Source organism: Ochotona princeps, chromosome 31, assembly GCF_030435755.1.
Source record: "Ochotona princeps isolate mOchPri1 chromosome 31, mOchPri1.hap1, whole genome shotgun sequence".
Taxonomy (NCBI): Eukaryota; Metazoa; Chordata; class Mammalia; order Lagomorpha; family Ochotonidae; genus Ochotona; species Ochotona princeps.
The window spans coordinates 4109863-4127641 of NC_080862.1; the positions used below are offsets into that span (position 1 = coordinate 4109863).

Consider the following 17779-nt stretch of genomic DNA (forward strand, 5'->3'; position numbering starts at 1 on the left):
CACTGATTAAAGTCACACAACAATTAGCAACTGGACAAACTGCAAAAGACTTCATCTTGAACTACTGAAGTGTTCAACTGGTGACTTGTAATTTAGTAGATATAGAGAACTTGTCAAAATAGTATTTTTGTAAGGTCCTGGAAGGCAAAGAATCTGTTATTCTTTTTGTAGCTTTTGATACTTGTATCAATTAGAAACCCTTAGGTACTCATTGAAGAAGCCAAAAGTTCCAAATTGTAATTCATATTCTGCTGTGTTTAGTGTTCCTGGAGTGTCATTTAAGACACCTGGTCTGTAACTTCTTGTCCATAAAATAAACTACATGAAGTTAAACTATATGAAGGTTCAAAAACTCCATCTTGCTCCAATAGCATAAAACATTGTGAACTTCCCATCTCTACCTACTTTTCCATTTTACAACTAAATATTTCTCTTAAGAAACCCACTTATATCTAATGTTTCAATTCTTGCTGCATATTTATAGCATTAAAACACAGGACTATTAGCTCACTATAAGAAAATGTTTCCAAGGGTTTCAAACTAATAGATCGCTTGATTTTACGAACTCTCATTTTCAAATGTCACACTGACATGCGAAAACAGAGTTGGCATTGCTCAAATTTTCTCATACATAATTTTTTAAAAAGACATTCACTTTGCTCTAAACATCCTCTGCTTTGAGTAAATCCCTCCACAAAAAATCCTGTTTAATCCTTCAAGCAAGGATCAAACTCTCAGAACTTCGGTGTGTCTTACCTTGCCAGGGCACTGATGCCAACAAGCGTTATAGACAACTTCCCTTCATCATTTAGCTGCAGCAGGTTAATTTCATCTCGGAATATGTGGAAGGATTCAGAGATATTTAACTCTTCTAAAATAAACTTTGTCTCAGTGAAGTAGTTGAATTCAGTTCGGGGTATATTCAGCACAGGTAAACAAAGAACCCCTGGTGGACTGACCTACCAAGAAAAAACATGATTGCATCATTGCAAAAAAAAAAAAAAACCACAAAGGAAGAAAGCAGCAAATACAACTGGTTTTTCACAAGCACAGTGGTTACTTGTAAACAGAATGTCAGTCTAATTTTTACAACACATTTTTGTAAGTTTTAAAACAATTCATATTTAAGCTAAGTTTGCTCCATGGATTATCAGAATGCAATCTCTTATGATCTGCTCTATTATAAAAGATATGTTTTATAATAAACTTCCTATTAAAAGTATTGTGACAACTGGGGGAGCAAGAGCTGTGTAAGAGTTAAAGAATTCTACTTCACAATAAATTTCCTGCAGGAATATTTTTAAAGGGAGGTTTATAAAATTAGTTGCATATACAGTGATAATTTCTATCATTGAAACAATCTGTAGCTTGGCAACAGTGACATTTTACGTGGTGTACATTGTCACCAGCTCTGTCATGGTTATACTGTGTATTTAATAATTGGCTGCTTTTCCAGCATGAAGAAAGCGTAACTTTTGCAGTCTTTTCTTCAACTGAATGTGTCCCAATTCATAAAAATTTTGCATTTAATAAGCATTCATTGAAGGAAATAAATGAATTACTCAGGGCCATAGTGTACAAGTACAAAGGCACTCCCCAAAACATTTCTTTCCCTCTCACCTATTAACCTATATTGAATCATAATTCATGAGAGTTATTAGCAATTCAGGTATGTCAAGCTATTTCTCCTAATTGACAGTTATATCTGATGCTTGGTATTGACACACGCATGGAGAAGAATCTGTGTGGGAGTCAAGATCATGTGGCTTCAAAGTATCCTTGCACAACCTGGTCCCCACTATGTTCTAGCCCGACTTTACATCGTGACTTGGAGAAAGTCATTTTCCTCTCTGAGCCTCAGATCTTCATATCTGTAGAACGGGTTCAGCTGCTATAGTGAGTGAGCAGCATTTAAATGAGGTCAGAGAAGCAAAGCTGCAAAGCTAGCCAGTTCCTATGGTGGCGGCATGAGGGGGCAAGCACTGGGATATGACAAAATTCACAGCAGGCAACCCTTCAGCGATTCCACATCCGTCTTCACACTTAGTGCCAGGGTGGGTCCTGCATCTTTGTTTTTTCTCTCTTTTATCCCTCACGATTGCTTCTCCTGCATCTTTTGTTGGATGCTGCTGTATTCACATAAGCCATGCAGCTGTTGGTGTTATTATTACATAGTTTCCTTAAACGTCCCTGGTACTGTCAGTCTGAAAATCAGTCCAGCTTAGTCAAGTCTATGTTCCCTAGACATGGAACATTTTTTTCAAGAAGTCAAAAAGTCCAGCTAATAAGATTAGTCTTTAACATGCAAGCTTTGACACAGGAACATTTATTCTCTCCTACCAATTAATCTCCCTTGTAAAGTTCAACAAATTTTAAGATAAATTTGTTTAAAAAGCACACATATAGAGATCAGAATATTTTACCCTACGCTTTTGTCAGCTGCTGCCCTAAAGCAATTCTGGAAGACTGAGTTTCATGCTAATTTAAATCACTCTAGATCAACTATGTATACTGTCAGAGATTCAAGGATCCAAACAAAATTGAATGAAATAAACCTAACTCTTGAAAGCTAAAAAAGTCTATGATATTAGAAATAGCACCCAAACAATCACAGTGTTAGAACCCAAAAGCCCATTCTTAATACACTAATGAATGCTATGGAATAAGAATTTTAAAGTAATTGAAAAGTCTCTTTGACTTCTCATTATGAGAGAATATGCTCATATTTCATGTCACATAGTTTTCTACTGCCAGGGGTAAAGCTATATAACAATAATGATAAACAAAAACAAGCAAGTTTGGTTTTTCCTTTTAGTTTTCTAAATTGCCCCCCAAAGAATCAATTCCTATAAACATCTTCATATTTTTATTTGAAAACACTGACTTCATTGAAATAATGGTTATAAAAAGAGTTGGTAAGATTTGCAGCAAAATAGACTCAACTAGAAGACATGTTGTAGAGTGAAATAAGCCCGGCCCAGAAAGACAAATACTGCCTATTCTCCCTTAAAGTTAAAAAAAGAGAGAGAAAGAAAAAAAAAAAAGAAAGAAAAAAAAATATCTGTGTGTATCCGTATCACCATGTTCCTGTATTGTGAAAACCATAAATTTGTTCACTTAAGATAAATAACCATAAAAACATCTCAACACATAACTAATCAATTAAAATTATTGATTAATGGGTTGTAACACTTCATTTTCAGCAATAACAAACCAGAACAAGAAATGTAAGTTTCTTTTTCTAGAAAATGTTTCTCTTATAAATGCTCTAACAACTCAAATCTGGAATGTGTACCTTGTTTTGCCCTTACCTTGTCAAGAAAGTAAGCGTAAGTGAAGGCAGAAATGAGAGAGTCCAAGTCACAGGCTTGAGGGCCAATAACCACGTGGACCTTTTCTAGGCGTTTGCTTCGATTCTGAAACAAACGCAAAAGGGGCACAGTTTCATCTGCAACCATTAACATAAACAGGAATGTTTCGATCATCTTTCAAGTGCGCCATACACACACACAATGGCACAAAAAGCATACATTTAACATTAAGTGGAAATACAAAAACCATACAATGTGCTTAGTATTCCAAAATGTTTATTTAAATTAGAAAAAGGAACTGTGGCTTTATGAAGATCATCAACAACGTAACTACATGTAAACTGTATCTCTGAGTTATTTCTTGAGTGAAACATCCTTTTATTTCAAGCAACGAGTGCATGGCAGCCCGTATCATTTTCTTATATAAGATGTTCTTAATTTAAGAACAAATTGACTTGTGTTCATAAGTTCCTGGCTTGTGAAGTAGGCAAATAACTCATGGTTTTGTAAGAATTCTTTTTTTTTTGCCTGTCCATTTTGAACTAGCAAGTATGTTTTTTCTGCATTATATTCTATAATTTGGTAAATAGAACTTGTAATGTTTTCCCTCCTAACTGAGAGGGATATGAGTCGTGTCGTTCTAAAAATATAAATTGCAGTAGCTATTTTTAAAAAGTGTAAATGGTCCCTTCTCTGGAATAGAAGATATGTTGGCTCTTTCTCTTGGTAACTCAATAAATTTCTAAACTATTTTATGGAAGGCTGGCATCCTTTTGCACCTTCCAAAGAACTAACCACTTCTAAAAAGTTCCGTAGCAAAGCTGTCCAGCATATAACATGAATTGATCTTGTACTGGATGTCAGAAATGACACATATGTATGTTTCTGACAATTTTTTCATCAATTGCTTAAGTCTTTCTATACATCACTGACCACAAGGGCAATTTTTAATAAAAATGTATGTATTTTCATTTTATTTAAAAGGAAGAGAGAGAGAGAGAAAATAGTGACAGGAATCATGCATCTGTTGGTTCACTTCTCCAAATACCTGAAACAGAGTTGGACCAGACTGTAGCCAAGAGCCTGGAATTCATGATGGATCTCCATGTGGGTGGCCGGTACTCAGTGCCTAACCCAGTACTTGCTACCTTCTATTATGTGCCTTAGCAAGAAGCCATAATGAAAGCAGGGCAGCAAGGATTAAAACAGGCACTCCACCATGGAAATGTGGGTGTTACAATGGGAGAGTTAACTACTGAGCCACTCACCTGGCCCTAAACAGCTAATTTAGAGGTCCTGGCACAGTAACCTAGTGGCTAAAGTCCTCACCTTGCATGTGTCGGTATCCTATAAGAGCACTGGTTCTAATCTCAGCAGCTCCACTTCCCATCCAGCTCCCTGTTTGTGGCCTGGGAAAGCCATCAAAGATGGCCCTAAGCCTTGGGACCCTGCACCCGTGTAGGAGACCCAGAAGAAGCTCCTGGCTCCTGGCTTTGGATGGGCTCAGCTCTGGATGTTGTGGCCACTTGGGGCGTGAATCAATGCACAGATCTTTCACTCTGTCTCCCCTCCTCTATGTATATCTGACCTTCCAAAAAATAAACAAGTAAATCAATCTTAAAAAATAAAGCTAATTTAGACCCTGCCCCTAAAAGGCTTTGGAAAAAGAGAACCTGGTAATGTTTAATTTAAAACACTTACTGATTTATTTGTAGAACAAAGATAAAACACTCTAATGATCTATTATTTTACTGACTAATCTAAAAACTTGTTACGTATATGGAATTGCTGGTACCAGGGTCATAAACAAGGGAAGGACCAAGTTGTGTTTCCAGAAACAAGAAGTTGGTTTTGTTTGTTTGTTTTGTTTTGTTTAAGGTTTATTTATTTATCTATTTTGAAAGTCAGAGTTACAGAGAGGTAGGGGTGGGGGAGGGACAAGAGAGGGAGAGAAAGAGAGATCTTCCACCCACTAGTTCAATCCCTAGATGCCCCAGGAGCCTCTTCCATGTCTCCCAGGTGGGTGGCAAGAGCCCACGTGGTTGGAACATCTGCTTCTGCTTTTCTAGACACATTTAGCAGGCAGCTGGATATCAAGTGCAACAGCCAGGACACAAACTGAGATCCGTTCGGCATCTCAGGTGACAGCCTTCCACACTATGCCACAACACCAGTCCCAGAATGTAAGTAAATCTTGAAGGAGGGAAAAGCACAGTCCATCATCACAGACATGGAAGGCAGGACCAATATTAATTCTTAATCTTGCTAAGTGAAACATATATTTAAAAATATTGAGACATTGATCCTTAAAAAAATTACATGAACGGCTGGCATTGTGGTTTAGCAAATAAAGCTACCATATACAACAGATGCCAATATCATATATGGATACCAGTTTGTTTCCTGGCTGCTCCACTTGTAACCCAGCTCTTTGGTAATGGCTAAGCAAGGCAGCCGAAGATGGCCCATGTGTGGGGGACCCTGCACCCAGCTTGGCTACGCAGGTGAAGCTCCTGCTGAGGATTTGGCCTGGTCATTGCGGCCATTTGAGGAGTGAACTCATGGATGGAACATGTCTCTTAATAACTCTCTCTTCCTCTCCGTGTGTATGTGCGTGAACATGCGCACACATGCCTAACTCTGACTTTCTAAATAAGTAAATAAAAGCAGAAGGATTTACAAGCATGATGTCAACTTCTGAAAAACAATCGTAACTTGGCTCCCCATCATCACCAAATATAGTTCTCATTTCATCCTTTCCCAACCTCCTCTTAACCTTATAAACTTTGAGCTGGCTAACTTGACTGCATATCTGGGGGTTTCTAGTCCAGGTCATGCTCTCACCCTGAAAATCAGATTGTCTTTCCTATTCAAGACACTCGTATATTCTAGGAGCATCTAAAACACTATGCAATGCAGTTACACTCCATTACAACACAACGAATACATTAGATAATCCCATTGCTGCAGAATGCTGATTTTTTTTGAGAGTCTTGGAAGTCTGAATAGACATTACCTCATTTGTCTTACCAAATCTTCTAAGGCGAACAGTCAGAAGACTAACAACATTTTTTATAGATCACAGTAGCCTGTGATGGAGCCATGGTTTAATGACAAAAATATGTATCTCATCTTGCAAGCTTTATCCTTTATCCTTTATCCTTCGAAACAAGTTCCTGCACAAAGTTTCTTCCAATGCCTTTTATCCACATCTACCATCCTGACTTCATGCTCCAGTTCCTAGGCTCTGACACCCTTTCCTCTACCTCCCAACTCTTATTCAATACAGGCTACCCTGTGCCAGCGCCACAGAGCCCCCCTGCATCTCCATAAGAATTTCCAGTGGAGTACTCCCAAGTTAATGTCACCTTCCAGAAACCATGTCACAACAATCCATAAAATGACCTAAAATTTCACCCTGAGAATACTGGACCAAGTAAACAGGCTATCACTATCAGATGAGCTCATCCATGAGCTCAGAACATGAAAAGCTGGACCCCAGAGTATCACTGATGTTTACAAGTCCCCAATTTCTACCAGTACCCTATGGTAAGATAAAAATGAAGGGCATCAAAAGGTAGATGTTAAGGCTCATCATTCTCATGCTTGAGCCTGCTTGGAGGAATAGAATATGAAATTAGTTATGCAGATTCAGGTGTAGGTGAGCTCAAGAAATGTACAGGATTTGTCTCTTTAAATTGAGGTTAAGAATTGTTGCATACAGGGCCACTCCTGGACTACTTACTACATACATAGAGAACAGTAGAACAAGCACAAATACTACTCTATAGTACAAATAGAGCAAGCACAGGAGACCAGCAAAGAAAAGCCTGGGGAGTGATTTCAGAGGTCCAGGGCAGCTAATAATAGGCCCCTCTAATCTGGTACATGGTCACTCTGCAATGATGATTCCATCCAAAAATAAGCTATTTCATGGAACCCAGCCCATGAGTCCCAACCCAAAGACATTCTGTTCTTCTCACAGTAGGTCCGTGGGCCACTTCCTGTCTCAAGTCTCCGTATCCCCAGAGACTCAGAGATGAGATTCTATCTTATGTCAACCTCCCTTGATGCAATACAAATCAAGTCCTGGATTTTCCACACATAAAACATATCCAAGTAAAACTGACATCAGTACAATTTTATCCATTTACTTTACAATCCTCACCCAACCAACAAAAACATATGTGTGCCAGACACTTCCTTTAGTGAGGTCAGAGCCTCTTAGCGTATCAGCCCCTTCCAAGTCGGATGCTATGGGACACAGGTTACCCAGACGCTTAATTATTTCTGGTCTTTCAGATTAGAAGGGCTGCAGCTAATTAGTCAGGTCCTCTCCCCCTTTGAACAAGCCTAGATGAGCCCCAAAGACTTTTCCCAGAAGCTTCGCTTCTCCACAGTCAGCTTTTTGTTATCATAAGGAAAATCCATTGCTTGAACACTTGCGAGCGTAAATGTCTGTATTTAGAGGAAACGTCAGGCCAGTGAAACCACACACCTGGCGTGCCTGAAATGCACTCAGACCTGACAGTAACGAACAGCTAAGCAAGCAGCTGGGGACCGGCAGTAGCAGAGGGTTGCGAGCACGGTGAACTTGGGCAGGTTCACAGGGAAATGTAGCAGGGACATGCACAGCAGTTACTACACTCTGTAAAGATGATAGTTTTTAATGATACCATTATTTATTACACTGTATGTTTTTCAGTGACAGAAGAACTTCACCTTCCAGGTGACTCTCATGCTTTCTCTCTCTCACACACACACACAACACACACACACAGCGCATATCACTTCAAAAATAAACAGTACATGCAACAAGCTAGTTAGATATTCAATACAGATTTGTTCAAGCACTCATTTGAGGGGTGGGTGCTTGGCCTTTGGAGCCGCTAAGGAGCTTGCGAGGGCCTGAGTCTGAGGGCTGGCTCTGCTCCCTTTCCAGCTTTCTGTTGTTGTGCACCCAGGAGGCAGCAGGTTATGGTTCAAGTTCTTGAGTCCCTGACACTCCTTTGAGAGAGCCTGACTGGCCCAGCTCCTGCTGTTTGGACAACAGGGGATTGAAACAGTGATGGTGGTTCTGGCTTTGTCTCCTCTGCCTTTCAGATAAGTAAAGTAAGTACATCAAATATGGAATAATGTAATAGGACAGATAGAAATGAAGATATCTATAAACACGCAGGCATATACTTTTGGGGAAATTCTGCACTATTTCCTCTGATGCTAAAAAGCATACATATGTTAACAATGAGCCCCACACTTTAATAAGAACAAACTTTCATCATTGAAAATGGCAAGCAGATCCTCCCTCTCCTGGGATCATACAAGTTTAGCAGTCTAAATAGTAAATATCTATTTTTCAGCTGCCCCGAACATTTTCCTCTGTCTTCTCTCTGCTGAGAGAATTGCCTGAGGTCTGCAGAGTCCCCCAGTTGAAAAAATTGTAACAATTTGAATTTGACATTTTTTTCAGGAGGCAAAAAAAATCAACTGAAGAGAATACAGAAAAGATCTTTAACCCAGAAATAACTAAACAAGTTTTTCTACTTGATGGTCTAAACAAGTCAATCACATAAATAAGGAAGGTTTTTCTTTTCCTTTTTATTAGTCTTTCAACTTTAAAAGTACATATCCAAAGACTGACAAATGAGAAAGACTTGGAAATACTATGAAAACTACCAATATATGATAAAAAAAAAAAAGACTGACAAAACTTTTTGCCATAATAAATATCTTCAGAATAGATGACAATGGCTTTGGAAATAATTTGCTCATATTAGGAAATATACCTGTGTTTGTTCTAGACTGGTGACTATGTGCAACAATGAATTATGTAAGATTTTACATACCTGAAATCTCCTTATCATTTTATTTTCCTTAAGATAAGACTTTGTGGAAGAAATTTTCTTGGCAAGAGTCTAGAATTCCAGCAACAATCAACGCTACCCTAAACTATAACTGGTGCAGATGCACTGCCTAAGGCATAGAAGAGAAGCCATCATCCCAAGGTGGGAACCAATACCTTGATGATAAATACTTGCCAGTTCACAAAGAGCAGCTAGAAAACTGAATCTGTGGTTTGGAAACACAAAGGAATAATATTTTAGCGGTGGCCTTGAATAGATTTAAGAAACTTCTGCTCATGTTCACCCACAAACCAACTTAGTTCTTGGGAATGCTGTGACAGACCCAAAAAGGCATCAAATCACAGGCCTTCCGAGGGCTACTTGTGCAATTCTTTCCACTTCCATACCTGATGCAAATTTTCCATAAAAATGGGGGGGTTTACATGGGGGTAGCCAATGCCATGGCTTAACAGGCTAATACTCCACCTTCAAGTGCCAGAAACCTATATGGGTACCAGTTGGTGTCTCAGCTGCTCCACTTACATCCAGCTCCCTACTAATAGCCCAGGACAGTAGTGAAGGATGTCCCAAAGCCTTGAGACCCTGCATCTGCATAAGAGATCTGGAAGAGGCTCCTGGCTTCAGATTTGAATTATCTCAGCTCTGGCCATTGTGGCCATTAGAAAATGAACCACTGGGTGGAAGATCTTTCTGTCTCTTCTCCTTCTCTCTGTAAATCTACCTTTCACATTTAAAATAAAATATTTTTTAAAAAGTAAACAAAGAAGCAAAAACCTTGTGCAAAGTCTTGAAAATATTAATAATTGAACTACAATCTACCACAGGACTCCCAGAGGAAAGCACCCAAGAACCCAAGGTAGCTTTAAGATCCAAATCTACAGCTGTCCCTCCTCCCTTCCACAAATCTCCTTGCACGTCTGTAAGCTGCTTTCAGGGAAACGCTGGTAAATCTCCCCAACACGGCGCCAGAGAGCTCTGTTATGCCCCTTGGCTCTCTCAGGCTCCCAGCAGCGCGTCCTCCTAGCATGCTTAATTGAAGCAGCCTCGCTGCCTTCGAAAGCACTCTGGAGGCGAGGAGAGAGAGGAAGAGAATCTTGCTGCACAAACCCACAGTGAAAGCTTTTGTGAATTTGTTTTCAGCCCAAATGTAAATGGGCTACCAGCTACACCACTGACACGGCCTTTAACATCAGTAAACAGATTCCCAAACAGTACACCATCAAGCACATTAAATAACCTCATAATCACATGTAAAAGGTATGTGAACTGGGGCCATCAGAAGTGCTAAGATACATGATAACAAAAGCAGTCAGCATTTTCCATACCATATGCTGGTAAATGTTATTCTGCAGGGAACCAATTAAAACTATGGACTACTTAGAACACAGACATATGGAACAAAACAGGGCAACTTATCTTGTCACCACAGTGCTTGCTCAGTACATCTATTAGGGAGATGAAATACTGGATTATTAGTACAAATAAATGTTATCTTAATTATGACCACCAAAAGGCAACAGCAGCATTGAAAGCTTCTGCTTTGCTACTGGCATTATTTAGAATCACAAGTGAAAGGTGAGCCTATTGTTCCCAAAATCATGGACAACACCAGTCATGTTAAGTATCAAATGTATAATTAGTGCAGCAACTTGCACATCAGGCTAAGTCAGGGTTTTCTCACCTGTTACATTGGGAAAATAATAATGAGTATTCACTGGATTCCTGGTAAAACCAGTCAAAAAGTATTGAGAAGGCAACTGGTCTGGGCTGGAATGCTATTGTTCTGATAGAACGAAGGCACGCAAACAACCCAAATGAAGCAATTATCAAGACTTATTTTGACAGCCGTAAAGTTAAAAACCTAGGCAAAGCTTTATTGAGTTTTCCCGACATTAAAAGAAAATAAAAACTTACAACAAAATCTCAGATGCATTCATAGGTCCATCTACTACTGGGGAAAAGACAGTCGGCCTCTCCCAGATGGAGCTCTGCTTAGCCAACACTGCTTAATTTAATTAAAAAAAAAAACACTTATAGGATCTAGACAAATAAATTCTAGTCAGGTGGCTCAAATGTCAATAACAACCAATGGTAGTAACTGCCAGTTCAAGCCACGCCTCAAATGCATGGAATACAAAAGAATAAGAAAGAAGAGGTTCAGGCACAGAACACGAAAATCTTGCAGCTAATGAAGTCTGTTAAGGATGAATACAACAGAAAGAGGGGCTGGTGCAGCACTTCAGCATCTGGAAATTATGTTAACTAACACTAAATTAGCACAAACATTCAGTAATATCTTAAAACACTCATCTTACATGCACGCAGTCCTCCACACTTTTTTTGTATGTTTATTGCTCTTACTATGTTCCAATTTTGTAGGATTAAGAAATCCTCTCACCACCTTTCCTTTCTGTCTCCCCATTCCCTCCCGCCTTGCACCATTAGCTTCCTTATTATTACAATGGTATAGTCCTTCAGCAATAGTCATAGGTCTAACATTCTGCTATTTAAATGTATCACAGCATTTTTAGGTATATGCGACAGTAGTAACATCTAGAGTCATATTATCAAGGAATATTTAATTAGTTTTCTGCTAAGCTTTAAAATCGCCCCTCTGGGTCCCCAGAGTGGAGCAGGCAGACAGAAGGAGGCTTTTATCCCAAACCTGAAGACTCCTAGATCCTCACCAAGGACTATCAGTATGAGCACCGAGGACTACATCCCTACTGCCAAGGAGACCACGGGGAAATGGAGTGCCTTCGGAGACCAAGAACTCTGAGGTCACCCACCCCCATTTGGATCTACCACATGGGATGGAAGAAGCCCAAATCCTGCCTTGCAGGATCCAAGGTCATTGGAACAACAACCAGGATCCCTGAGCGGTCCGCAGAAACAGAAGAACAGTAAACTTCCTTCAGGACTAGGGAGAGGAGCTTTCTCTGGTCCTTGTCTGCTTCCAATTTTGGGTCCCCACCCCTTCTCATAATAACCATCAGGAGCGCTCCAGAAACCCCTCAAAACAAGCAAACAAACAAAACTAGAATAGATAGAGAACAACAAGGAAAGCTTAGAAACAGACAGGAAACGGTCAGCGGGGATGCACTTATAACTCACTGGGTGGGACACAAAGATTAGTTACTCCTCACTGGGGTATGGAAGATTTCTCTGCACACCCCTCCTAAACATGCTCACCTAAACAGTTGACATATATCCTGTTACAATTATAGAGTTAGACCACCTGAAAAACAGCCAGGTTCAGCGAAAACATGCTTCAATGCTATAAACTGCTAAAGACTAAAATTAAAATAGGCATGAGACAGCTGAATAGCAATCTATAGCCATTTTAAGGTGTATAGAACACGGTTGAATATAAACCAAAATTGAAACGTCTATGAAGAAGTCACAGGTTGTGGTTGAGAACCTGCATTTTCCTAGTAACATATTAGTTAATCAATACCATGTCAATTAATGCCATAATGTTGTAAATGGTTGGAAATAATATGTTGGGGTTTTTAATTGATTGGGATGATACTCTGCCGGCTCTACCTTCAGACCAGAGATGGTCTCACCAACAAACCATTGAACTTATCAGGACAATAAGATGCTGGACTTTATGCTTGGTAAATACCTCCAATGAAAGAATGTCAACTGAATTTGAATTATGGAAATGCAACAAGGTGGAGCAATCCGCCGTGGGGGGAGGGTGTGGGGAGGGGTGGGGGGAATCCCAGTGCATAAAAAATGTATCACATAATGCAATGTAATTAATTTTTTAAAAATGAAATGCAATAAAAATATGTTAAAAAAATAAGAATAATAAAATCGCCCCTCTGTGTTAAACTGACTCATTTTGTGAGCCGACCCATGGGAATAACTGGAGAAAGGTGGAGGCAACCTCCCAGGAAGCAGAAGCTTCCAATGTTAATATGTCATCAATTGTTTTGCATAAGTAACATAGGGATTCAATGCAATCTCCAAAAGAGAGAGAGAGAGAGAGAGAGAGAGAAGCCTAATAATGTTCTTTTTCAGATAGAAAAGATGATACAAAAATTCATCTGATATCCTAGTGGCTACATTGTCACCTTGTGTCTGCCGGGATTCCATATGGGCACTGGTTCATATTCCGGCTGCTCCACTTCCCATCTAGTCCCCTGCTTGTAGCCTGGAAAAGCAGTTGAGGACAGCCCAAGTCATCCGGCACCATGGCTCTCCAAATACACTACCTTATAAACTCATTTTCAAGATAACCACTAGATCTTGGAAGCAACTTAAACCCAAGAGGAAATTTCACATATAATTACCCCAATGCCTGCCAGCTCAAGAATTACAGCAACTCAAGAGCAACACTAATCAAACTGTGTTACATGAAATATTCTTAGGCATGGAATTTAATATAGGCTGACACATTTGAAAGAAATTGGTCTCCTCAAAATGCCAGACGACACATAAAGCTGTATAGCAAAGAGGCAGGAGACATGGGGTACTCAGCCAGGCTCTGCTGCTAACTAGCTGTGAGACCATGATCTCCGTACGCCTCCTGTCTTCTGACTTCAGATTTTTCAACTCCGAAATAATGCGGTAAGACTATATGATCACTAAGGTTTCTTTCCACTTTAATGCTGTAGAACAAGTCAACAGAAGATGGGTATAAAAGAAGAACTCTTGGAGGACTCACATCTCACAAAAGACCTGTGAACTTTCTGTTTAAAAAATGTATCAGGGCCCGGCGGCATGGCCTAGTGGCTAAAGTCCTCGCCTTGAATGCGCTGGCATACCATATGGGCACTGGTTCTAATCCCGGCAGCTCCACTTCCCATGCAGCTCCCTGCTTGTAGCCTGGGAAAACAGTCAAGGACGGCCCAAAACCTTGGGACCCAGCACCTGCGTGGGAGACCAGGAGGAGGTTTCTGGCTCCTGGCTTCAGATCGGCGCAGCATCGGCCACTGAAGTCACTTGGGGAGTGAATCCTCGGATGGAAGATCTTCTTCTCTGTCTCTCCTCCTCTCTGTATATCTGACTTTGCAATAAAGGTAACCAAATCTTTTTTTAAAAAAAAAAAGTATCAGAGGATGATTTCCTAACAGTGGAATTTGAGGAACTGCTGTGTTGCAGACGTGGAAGTGGCCTCCTAGGAAGCCTCTAGTTGGGCTCTCCAAGAGCAACCTTCTTTGACTGTTTGATTAAGGTGAGACATTTGAGTGCAGTAACCACGTATGAGTGTGGTAACCAAGTATGGGTGAATGAACAATCTTGCATTTGAAGAAGGAACTTTTTTTGCTTATAAATAATACACAGTTAAATTCTCTTTCAGGGATAGGCAACTGCCATCTTTTATAATATCACTTCTAGCTGCTGGGGCTTGGAAAGAATACTTATTTAATGGATAGACTGAGATAGAAAATAAAATCAGCTTAGGCAGAGATGAGGGTATACCATGACCCTTTGTGGCACAGACACAGAATATGGACAAAGCAGGAAGTGGAGACGGAGCAGTGGTGTTGCTATTGACGGACTGTGGGGCTGATCGAGCAGTTTAAGAAAGGCTGGATTAGGAATCAACAGCTACATCAGCAAGTCGCAGCAGGTCCTGCTGACTTCTCAGAAACTGTGCCCTGTGGTCAATCAGATGGTCCTTGAGGCCGCCAGAGAGTCAAGGCATTGATGACTCGGAATACAAGCACATGGGCCCACCTCAAGGACAAACCAGCCAGTTAGAGAACCTCGCGTTCCCTTGACAGGAGGAGAGAGCAAAGCGCAGCTGTGCTGTGCGAGCCAGTGGACATGTAAGAGCCTCAAAGCTGAGGACTCCGTGGAGGAAGGTAGGCCATCATGAGCAGGAAGGTGGACCCCAATGTTCAACGAAGAAGCCGTTGTCTCCTGGGCCTTGTTTCTGTTATTCAAAATCAAGTTGAGTCTCTAGCTATACAAAAAAAAAGTTGGATCCAGAAAGCAACACATGGATCATTATCCAGAAAATTGAAGTTCCTGGAGCAAAGCTCTGTTGACTTTTTTTTTCACAGGAACATGAGGTACAACACCTACATTTCAAAATAGGGACTTCTGATGAGGAGTACGCGGATTAAGTGGAATTTCAGAGACTTCCTTCCATTATTATCTCTCTATAAATTCCAAAGCAGAAAAAAAAAAATTCATTGCTCTGGGTTTAATTGATTTCATGACTAGTATTATAAAGATTATAGTATTTCTCAAACTTTCTCCTGAAATTATGAAAACATCTAACTACTTGTATTGATTCATCTCTCCAAACCAATCTAAATTACATGTAATTGTTCTTCAGGTATATGCTTTTAACACATACATACACGGCAAGAGACTTCTCCTCCAGTCCTCTTATCACCAAAATGTTTTTATCAGCTCACGCAATTGGGAATTATGAAATGAAGAAGAGTTTTGACATTCCACATGGAGAGACTCATGATAACTTAATTTAGAATCACTCCCCAGAGGATACTCAGCAAATTTACAGCTTCTTTCCCATCTGACTCTCACACCATGAAGAAAGGTAAGCCAGAGGGCCCACATACAGGCAAGTACTTCCCAACGTGTGTGCTCTCAGGAATGTCGGTAAGAGTTCAGCCATGTTGAAGCATACGGCTGTGCCTCTGAGATGCTAATGAATTCTCTGAGAATAATGTGGACATGACAGAGATAGAACACAAACAGGAATGGAGAGGTCTCCCAACCTTATATGATCTTAGAGCCCTTTTCTCTTGGGACCTCTTGTAGTGTTCATGCTGAGATTGTTTGTGCCTCCCTGGGTGGATGAGATACAACAGCTGTACTGCATTCAACAACATCTGAAGAAAGATCACTGAACGTGGCAGGCACTAGACCAGGAAGGACAGACAAAACATGAAAACACCTGCGTTTATGCAACTTGCATTCTAATGAGGAATAAGAAAGCAAGCTACACAAAGAAAGAAACCATGTAGAACTAGAACATCAAATAGGAATAAATATTAAGAGAAAAAAGGATGCAAAACAGTGTGTGTGTGTGTGTGTGTGTGTGAGAGAGAGAGATAGAGAGAGAGAGAGAGAGAGAGAGAGAGAGAGAGAGAGGCAGAATGTGTGCTAATGAGTCTTTGTTTTGGAACTCGGGCCAAAGAAGTCTTCCTAGGGTGATAGCCAAGCAAGGCTGCCAAGACAGAGAGGGAGGGAACGGCCGTGGACCTGGAAAAGGAGTAGACCCGAGGGAGGAGATATCAGAGAGAGGAATCAGAATTTTGATGAAAACAAGGCCATGATCTTCATCTCCACAACCAAAACGACTCAGTCCTCTAACAAATAGGCCTAATATTTTTTTTAAAGCCATGCTTGTTTTATATATGAAGGGCTTCAAACAATACATGGACAACACACCTTAGCTTTTAATTCCATTTTCCTGTGAACATTTTGAGACCTCCATGTACACATAATTCAAAGAACCCTTTGTGATCCTAGACCCTGGAGAGCCCCCGGGAATGCTGACAAGGGATCTGTGGAGTCAAATCTATTGCCACAAAAATTAGAAGATACTGTTTGCCTTTTTCTCTGGGGAGACATTTGTGCAAAGGCAGTGGTGGGCAGACCTCCCGGAGTCCTAGCCGGAACCAAGGCAACAGTTCCAGATTCCATTAGCAGTCACTGTCACCTTCACAGCAGTGACTCCGCAACTCAACACCGGCAGTTCACTTAAACACGCCCTTGATAAAATTATTTTAAAACACTTAATTGATTAAATCTCAAATCTTGAGTACATACATTGTTTTCTCCTAAAAGCAACAGACTTTTATTTAGTTTATTTATTTGTTTCGAAAGGGACTGGTTCACTTCCCAAATGCCCACAATAGCTTTATGTGGATTAGGCCAACGTTGAGAGTCCAAAACCCAATCCAGTCTTCCACATGACAGCCAGGAGGGACCCAAGCATTTCAAGCATCAACTGTTACCTCCCAGAATACATATTAGCATGAGAGAAAGCAGAGCAGTGGGACTTCGATCAAGCATTCTAACACGAGATGTAGGTATCCAAAGTACAGACTTTGCTGCACCAAACACACACATCCTTTTTAATACTCTGGTTAAACGGGACGTATGCATACAGAACCCATTTTTAATTCTGAAGATACAATGCTTGTTTAGAAGAAAAAGTAATTGTGGGGGCTATTGTCAAGGCACAGCAGTGTAAGTTGACACATGCAAAGTCAGCTACCCAAATGGACACTGGTTCACTCCTCTGCTGCTCCACTTTCAAACTTTCTGCCTATTAATGTGCTTGCGGAAACAGCACATAGGGGAGTTAATCGGTAGATGGAAGAGTCTCTCTCTCTCTCTCTCTCTCTCTCTCTCTCTGTGTCCCTCCCACCCTCTCTCCACACCACTTTCTCCCTCCCTCTGGATTTCAAACAAATGATAAATGAATCTTTGAAAACCTAGAAACAAGTGTCAAACAATATGCTTCTAACTAGAACCCATGGCAGACCGTAGGCCTGTAACACAATGAAGGCATCATCTTTCCTTCCCTCTTCCTATTTTAACTGATGCTGTAGATTACCTGTGGAGAGTCGTGTGTCAGTGTTTGTGTGAATTTCAGGAGTTAGCCAA

General features: G+C 40.4%; 1 protein-coding gene across 8 annotated transcripts in view; it reads right to left on the reverse strand.

The window, feature by feature from the left end:
- PRUNE2 (prune homolog 2 with BCH domain) overlaps positions 1-17779 on the reverse strand; it is a 146944-nt gene that overhangs the window by 117566 nt on the left and 11599 nt on the right. For all 8 annotated transcript variants that reach the window (XR_009244446.1, XM_058657391.1, XM_058657396.1 and 5 more), the window contains exons 2-3: positions 3312-3416; positions 757-959 (exon numbers count right to left, since the gene is read on the reverse strand). Coding sequence is in view for 7 of the 8 variants with exons in the window: in XM_058657391.1 (XP_058513374.1) it covers positions 757-959; positions 3312-3416 (308 nt within the window). In the remaining variant the exon portion in view is untranslated. The remainder of the gene's footprint in view (positions 1-756; positions 960-3311; positions 3417-17779) is intronic.